This window comes from Dendrobates tinctorius, unplaced genomic scaffold (assembly GCF_039654945.1).
Source record: "Dendrobates tinctorius isolate UK_male_01 unplaced genomic scaffold, ASM3965494v1 ptg000245l, whole genome shotgun sequence".
Taxonomy (NCBI): domain Eukaryota; kingdom Metazoa; phylum Chordata; class Amphibia; order Anura; family Dendrobatidae; genus Dendrobates; species Dendrobates tinctorius.
Genome location: NW_027361912.1, coordinates 3,330,973 through 3,338,700, shown reverse-complemented (window position 1 = coordinate 3,338,700; position 7,728 = coordinate 3,330,973). Strand labels below are relative to the sequence as shown.

General features: G+C 44.0%; 1 protein-coding gene across 1 annotated transcript; it reads left to right on the top strand.

The window, feature by feature from the left end:
• The first annotated feature begins 4,061 nt into the window (after nucleotides 1–4,061).
• Nucleotides 4,062–4,898, top strand: LOC141060756 (putative olfactory receptor 1F12P). Its single transcript, XM_073557106.1, has one exon. It carries the CDS (start codon nucleotides 4,062–4,064, stop codon nucleotides 4,896–4,898), a length of 837 nt encoding a protein of 278 aa, XP_073413207.1.
• The last annotated feature ends 2,830 nt before the right edge of the window (nucleotides 4,899–7,728 follow it).

Below are 7,728 nucleotides of genomic sequence, written 5' to 3'. Positions count from 1 at the left end.
GTTGTATGTTCCTGACCAGTGGAGGAAGAGAGTGATGTCTGAAGTTTATTGCTCTGCATTGGCTGGTCATCCAGGTACTTTTGGTACTAGAGATCTGGTGAGTCGGTCTTTTTGGTGGCCCGCCTTGTCTCGTGATGTCAGGAATTTTGTGCAGTCCTGTGGGACTTGCTCCCGGTCTAAACCTTGTTCTCGCTCTAGTGGCTTGTTGATGCCTTTGCCGGTGCCCAGGATGCCATGGACCCATATTTCAATGGATTTTATCTCTGATATGCCTTTCTCTCAGAGAATGACTGTTATTTGGGTGATTTGTGATTGATTCTCTAAGATGGTCCATCTTGTACCACTCCCTAAGTTGCCATCTTCCTCTGAGTTGGTGCCCTTGTTTTTGCAACAGGTGGTTCGCTTGCACGGGATTCCTGAGAACATTGTATCTGACAGAGGAGTTCAGTTTTTGTCTAGATTTTGGAGGACTTTCTGTTCCAAGCTTGGAATTCAGGTGTCCTTCTCCTCTGCGTTTCACCCTCAGACCAATGGGCAGACGGAGAGAACAAACCAGACTTTGGAGTCGTATTTGAGATGTTTTATTTCTGCCGATCAGGATGATTGGGTTTCATTTTTGCCCTTGGCCGAATTTGCTTTAAATAATAGAGCTAGTTCTGCCACTTTGATGTCACCATTTTTTTTGTAACTTTGGGTTTCATCCTCGATTTTCTTCAGGGCAGGTGGAGCCTTCTGCCTGCCCAGGTGTTGACACTGTGGTGGAGAGAATGCACCAGATCTGGGACCAAGTGGTGGATAAGTTGTCTCTCTCCCAGGAAAAGGCCCAGCGGTTTTCCAACCGGCGTAGGACCGTTGGTCCCCAGTTTAAGATGGGTGATATGGTTTGGCTGTCATCAAAAAATATCGCTATGAAGGTGGCTTCTCCTAAGTTTAAGCCTAGATTTATTGGACCTTACAAGATTTTGGAGATTATTAATCTGGTCTCTTTTCGTTTGGCTCTTCCTGTCACATTTAAAATTCATAATGTGTTTCATAAGTCCTTGTTGAAGAGGTTTGTTGAACCAGTAGTTCCTGTGGTGGCACCTCCTGACCCTGTATTGGTTGAAGGTAACATGGAATATGAGGTAGAGAAGATACTGGATTCCCGTCTGGCTAGACGGAGACACCAGTATTTGGTTAAGTGGAAGGGTTATGGTCAGGAGGATAATTCCTGGGTCTCTGCCTCTGATATTCATGCCGAAAGATTGGTGCGTGCCTTTCATCGGGCTCACCCGGATCGCCCTGGTGGCATGGATGAGGGTTCGGTGACCCCTCCTCAAGGGGGAGGTACTGTTGTGAGTTCATTTTTTCCTTCACCGTTGAGGTCTGATGAACGCCCTCCTCTGGTGAAGGAAGGTAGTGAGGCTGATTACCAAACACCTGGGCAGCTAGATGATGACTGGGTGGCTGGAATTGCGGACTGGATATAAGGCAGCCGACGCCCTTCTGCCTTGCTGGTTATCCTGCTGGATTCTTGGAGACCAGTCTGATTCCTGCGTCTCAAAGATAAGTTTTTCTGCTCTGCTTTGTACACTTCAGGTTTTTTTTGTTTTGCCTTGTTTTTTGGGAGTTCTGCCATCCCCGGCCGGGGGTGAGCTGAATTCCATTTTTGTCTCTGATCTGTTGATCTTTTGCTCTGTCTTCAGAATATACCTGAGTGCTAATATAGTCTTTTGAAGCCTAGCGACTTCAGGGCCTGTTTTTCCTATCAGTCGGTTGGCACATTTTGGATAGGGTTTTTGCGGATGGCAGACAGCAGCTTTCCTATCCTGTCCTATTTTAGTTAGCTTGGACCCCATCATTTTCTCAACCTATCTTTCTATCTGTGTTAGTGTTTTCATCTTGCTTCACCGTCATTATATGTTGGGGGGGCTGCCTATTGCTTTGGGGTCTGCTCTGGGGCAGTTTAGTTTTTCCCCTTTCTGTCTTTAGGCTATGTAGTTCTCCGGCTGTGATCGAGGGGTCTAGGGCACCGTAGGAACCCCCCACGGCTACTGCTAGTTGTTGTAGATAGGTTCAGGGGTCTGCTATCCGATAGTTGCCAACCTCTCTGGTTTTTCTGGACTTAGCTAGTATTTTGTTTTTTCCTCCTTCGGTGACTCATCATAACACAGCGCCTTTCTGAATCCTTCTCATGTAGGTATTGTTCACATGATCAGGTTTTAAATGCATTAGATAGGACTGCTCCGAGAAGGGTTACTGTGATGTGGTGTAGTGTCTTCGTATACATTTTTTGCAAAAAACATATCAACTAAATACCCTGTTCTTGTTATCAATTTTGACTAGCACTGGCTGTCTAATGTTATATATTTTTTACAACAGAGTATTTTTGCACGTTTGTCATACTGTGCTTTTTCTTAGTGTTTCAAAATTCCAGCAGAGCATTGTAAAAAACTCATTGATGGTTACCGGAAGCGGTTGGCACAGTTATTTTGGCTAAAGGATTAAAAACACATGTGAAATGCACAAATGTGAACACGTTGGTCAGACAACGCTCACACCACCCATTAACTAAGATACAAGAGAACACAGAATGACAGATTTGCAAAAATTCTCTGCAGCCAAAAATATGGCTGTGATCAGCAAGTGCTGGAGAACAAACACAGGGTATTTAGTCGATACGTTTTTTTGCAAAAAAATGTATACCGAGCTGCCTTACCAACGTCAAGGTAACCCATATTGAAGCAGTCCCTATCTAATGCATTTAAAACCTGAACATCTGAACAGTGTCTAATATGAACAGGATTCAGACAGGCAGCTCCACAGTATGGGCTTATGGTCAGAGACAGCTCTTTTGTGCACATCACACAGGAGAGGGGTGGGGTCTCCCAAACCATGCTAAGCAAGGAAAAAACAGATTAAAAACACATGTGAAATGCACAAATGTGAACACGTCGGTCAGACAACGCTCACACCACCCATTAACTAAGATACAAGAGAACACAGAATGACAGATTTGCAAAAATTCTCTGCAGCCAAAAATATGGCTGTGATCAGCAAGTGCTGGAGAACAAACACAGGGTATTTAGTCGATACGTTTTTTTGCAAAAATATGTATACCAAGCTGCCTCACCAACGTCAAGGTAACCCGTATTGAAGCAGTCCCTATCTAATGTATTTAAAACCAGCACTTGCAGTTCTCCAGCACTTGCTGATCACTGCCATATTTTCGGCTACAGAGAATTTTTGCAAATCTGTCATTCTGTGTTCTCTTGTATCTTATTTTGGCTAAAGGTTGTGCAACCAACCATTAGGCTGAGGGTACCAATACTTTTGTCTGGCCCATTTTTGGAGTTTTGTGTGAAATGATCAATGTTTTGCTTTTTGCTTCATTCTCTTTTGTGTTTTTTCATTTGAGACAAATTAAATGAAGATAATAATACCAAAGAATTTGTGATTGCAATCATTTTCAGGAAGAAACTGAGTATTATCTGACAAAATTGCAAGGGTGTCAATACTTTTGGCCACAACTGTAGGACTGCTCCGAGAAGGGTTACCGTGACATGGTGGAGTGGCTTCGTATACATTTTTTTTTGCAAAAAATGTGAGTATTTTTGCATGTTTGTCATACTGTGCTTTTTCTTAGTGTTTCAGTCTTTGTGTGGTGTGAACAGTTTCTTACTGACCTGTTCTTTCTTGTGCATGTCTCATGTGTTTTTAATATCTATCCTTGCTGCTTTCCACCCAAATCTGTATATTCCTCTCTCAATATAACAATAATAAAGATACTGTGAAGTGTAAAAATTGAGAATTTTGAGTGTTAATTTATCTTAGTTATGATGACATGCTTTTAATTCCTCTGTCTTACGCATTGTTCACCAATAAAGAAGCTTTTATTCTGTGGAGCTGGACCTTCTTCATGCTGTTTCTGCTGCGTCCAGGCAAAGACGTTTTTCCGTGCTCTGGAACTATTGAGACATTGATGGCGGTGAGCTGTTTTTATTCATATCCCATTTATATTGCAGCATAAGTAGCAAATGACATTCCATGATATACAACCATTAGATCTAATTGAAGACAACATGAATGCCTGTCAGAATGGAAGCTCCAGACATGAATTTCTCATTGCCGCCTTCTCTATGTCTACATGGGGCCAATTTGAGCTTTTTTTTGCAATTTTGATTATTTATTTAATTACCATATTGGGGAATTTGACAATCATTCTTCTTGTATGTTTGGTGCCAAAATTACACACCCCGATGTATTTCTTCTTGAGTAACCTTGCCCTTCTAGATGTCACATCCACTTCTACTTCTGTCCCTCGACTACTTTTTATCACCTGGACCCAGGATCACAGGATCTCTTTTAGCTGGTGTATGACCCAGTTTTTTTTCTTCCTTTTATGTGCTGATGGTGAAGTTTTCATGCTGACATCGATGGCCTATGATCGCTATGTGGCGATATGTAAGCCCTTACAATATTACACAATAATGCGAAAGAATATATATATCGGAATGGCCACTGCCTGTTGGATACTTGGTGTAATAAATTCTTTATCACACACATTACTGACATCTGTTCTACAATTCTGTTATTCCAATGTAATTAATAATTTCTATTGTGATCTAAATTCATTACTTGATCTTTCCACTACTGACACTCACAGCCGGAAAGTCTTCATATTCTTTGAATTTTTTGGCATTTACCTTGTGCAATTTATTCTCACCATTATCTCATACGTCTTTATCTTCTCCGCTATATTGAAGATCCGTTCCTCAGCGGGACGTATGAAAGCTTTCTCCAGCTGCACCTCCCACCTCATCACAGTTATGTTATTCTATGGGCCAAGTACCTTCTTGTACATGAAAACTGACTCAGTAGATTCTAAGGGTCAGGACTTGCTGCTATCTGTGCTCTAGAAGATTGTGGTTCCAATGTTGAATCCTTTGGTCTATAGTCTTAGAAATAAAGAGGTTTGGGGGGCTATTGTAGTGTTAGCAAATCATAAAAGTTTATAGAGGTTTTCCAGGAATCAGTCTTTTCCAGCCTATTTGCTTGTACTATTCTAAAATATTGAAAGGAGCGCTCACTCACCTACCGCGGGAGAGATTTAAGGGAACTTGTCATGTAAAAATGCTATTATAATATGGGGTTAATTTACAGGTAAATAGTGTTCTGAAGCTGTCTGGTGCTGGCACTGAGAGCCCCACTGCTAGGAGGAAATTAAATTTATTCCTCCCACCAGCCTCGGGAGTTCAGTCATAGGGTTGATCCAACGCAGTTTCAGTCACTACTCAGTATATAGTAAGTGGCAGCTGTAATTCCTCTCCTGGAGCTGACTGACAACCAGATCGGCATTAGAGCTGACTGTCAGTCACTGCAGGCATGTGATTTCATCCGTCACTCACTATGCACTAAATAGTGATTGAATCTGCACCTCTATGACTAAAAGTCCTATGATACTGAATGGAATAAAGTTAATTTCTTCCTGGCGGTGGTGCTCTTAGTGCAGGTCCCTTACAGCTTCAGATGTTATTCACCCTATATCTGCACTGAAGCCCCGAGTTTCAAAACAAATGAATGTCTGTAGAGGTTAGTACTCGTAAGGAGGAAGCCCGGGTTGTGGGTACCTGTACCAAGCCCGGACTGGAACCGTCGAGGCTGCATCCCATGTTGTCTGGGGAAGCAAAGTGGAACCGGACAGATCCCAGGACCTGGGGGCTGGGAGCATCGCTAAGCAGAAAGTGCATGCAACATCAGTCAGTTTCCCGCAGGCGGTGACAGAGCAGATGTGTGAGCAGCATGCTCGGCTGTGCACTCAGAAGCACCGCGAGATACCTCAACCGACTCAATGGGGGTGCTCCACTGGGACCAACAGCAGAGAAAGGGCAGTGGGCTCCATCAAGCTCAGTGCTGCGCTCAGAGATGGGAACGAGGGCCGGGTACAGGACTGCCCATTGCGGCCTTCTTTGCCGGACAGCACACCGCCACCTTCCCTTGACAACAGACTGCATGCATCTTCCTTGACTTCGTCTGCCCAAGTTTATGGACTAGGGGCTCAACGGGGAAAACCGGAGACCGCCCGTTGCCAACAGAAGATATACCATGAATTTTGGAACCTCCTTTAAAGACCTTGCACCAGCCATTTCTGAAACTACAGCCCTCACCAGATTATCTGTGGCCAAGGGAAAACCACGGAGATGATGAGTTTTATTGATAGAACTGTTATCACCTTTTCATTTTTTTCGTTTTCCTGTTACTTACAGTTTAACTGTTTATCTCACTGAGAGGAATACCCTTACTGTTTGATTAAATTGTTAACCTTGCTCTGCCTCTCTTGTGTCACTGCATCCTGCAACCTGCTTACATACCCACTCAGCTGCTCTTGAGGTACGCACAGGAGGCGGTTTTCATGCAAAGTCCAGGCAAGTTTATTTAACATCATAAACCACTCCATGTGGCAAAACGAAACAGAGTCTTGTAAGACACAAAGTGAAAAATAAATAGTTCCTATGGTATTACAGGCCTGCCCGCTCAGGTCAGTGTCTTTAACAACACACGCTAGAGGTCTTCACACCTCCAGCCACAGACACTGAATGAGAGACTCGGCCTCCATTTTATCTGCCAAAACACGCCCCTGGGGTTGGCATATGTGAGCAGTTAATGCCACTCATCTCTTATGACCACTCGTAAAACCTGGCCCTGTAATGGCCAAATAACTCTCTGAGCAATATATGTGTTGAAGCATGCTTCTGAGCTCACATCACCTCAGCTGACAGCCGCAATGACACATATCTCCCTTCAAGGACTCGTCCGGTGGCCATTTTACATGCCCTCCCCCTCTGCCCAAAGCTGAGGGGCTTGACACCTTCTGCCACCAGACAGTGGATCCTTGACAGAGCATCAGCATTGCCATGCAGTTTCCCTTACCTATGTACCACATGGAAGTTAAAGCCCTGAAGTGCTAGGAACCACCTGGTCATGCAGGCATTATTCCCTTTCTTCTCCCGCATCCACTTCAGTGGGGCATGGTCTGACACTAGTCTGAACCTCCTGCCTAAGTGCCGTAGAGAGTATAATGCCCACTTATGGCTAAACATTCCTTCTCCACTGTGGAATAGTTTTTCTTCCAGGAAGACAACTTCTGGCTATGGTACATTATGTGATGCTCTTCCCCATTTACCTCGAGATAAGACAGCGCCCAGCCCGATATCCGACACATCCGCGTGGACCACAAACTCCTTGGAGAAATCAGGTGCTACCAGCACCGGCTGTTTGCACAGGGACAGCTTCAGTTCCTGGAAGGCCCTCTCAGCTTCTCGAAACCACTTAGCCATACCCGACTTTGTCCCTTTAAGGAGGTTTGTCAAAGATGCAGCTACCTTGGCGAAGTTTGAGATAAACTGGAGGTAATAGCCCACAATGTCCAGAAATGCCCTGACCTGCTTCTTTGAGAGTGGTTATGGCAAGCCTTAGATTGCCTTAACCTTATTTATCTGGGGATTTATTTTGCCCCTGCCTATAACTTAATCCAAGTATCTCACTTCCTCCATCCCAAAAACACACTTATTCAGGTTTAAGGAAAGCCTTCCGTAGAGCATCAAATATCACCTGGACCTTGCTCAGTTGACTTCCCCAATCCTGGTTTAAGATCACAATATCATCCAGGTAGGCCGCTTAGTAGCTCTTTTGGGAGGGTTAGGATTCGGTTCATGGCTCTCTGGAATGTTACTGGAGCAACTTGTTACT

Excerpts from the sequence above, each read along its gene's own strand:
- LOC141060756 (XM_073557106.1), top strand. The coding sequence starts at position 4,062 with ATGAATGCCTGTCAGAATGGAAGCTCCAGACATGAATTTCTCATTGCC.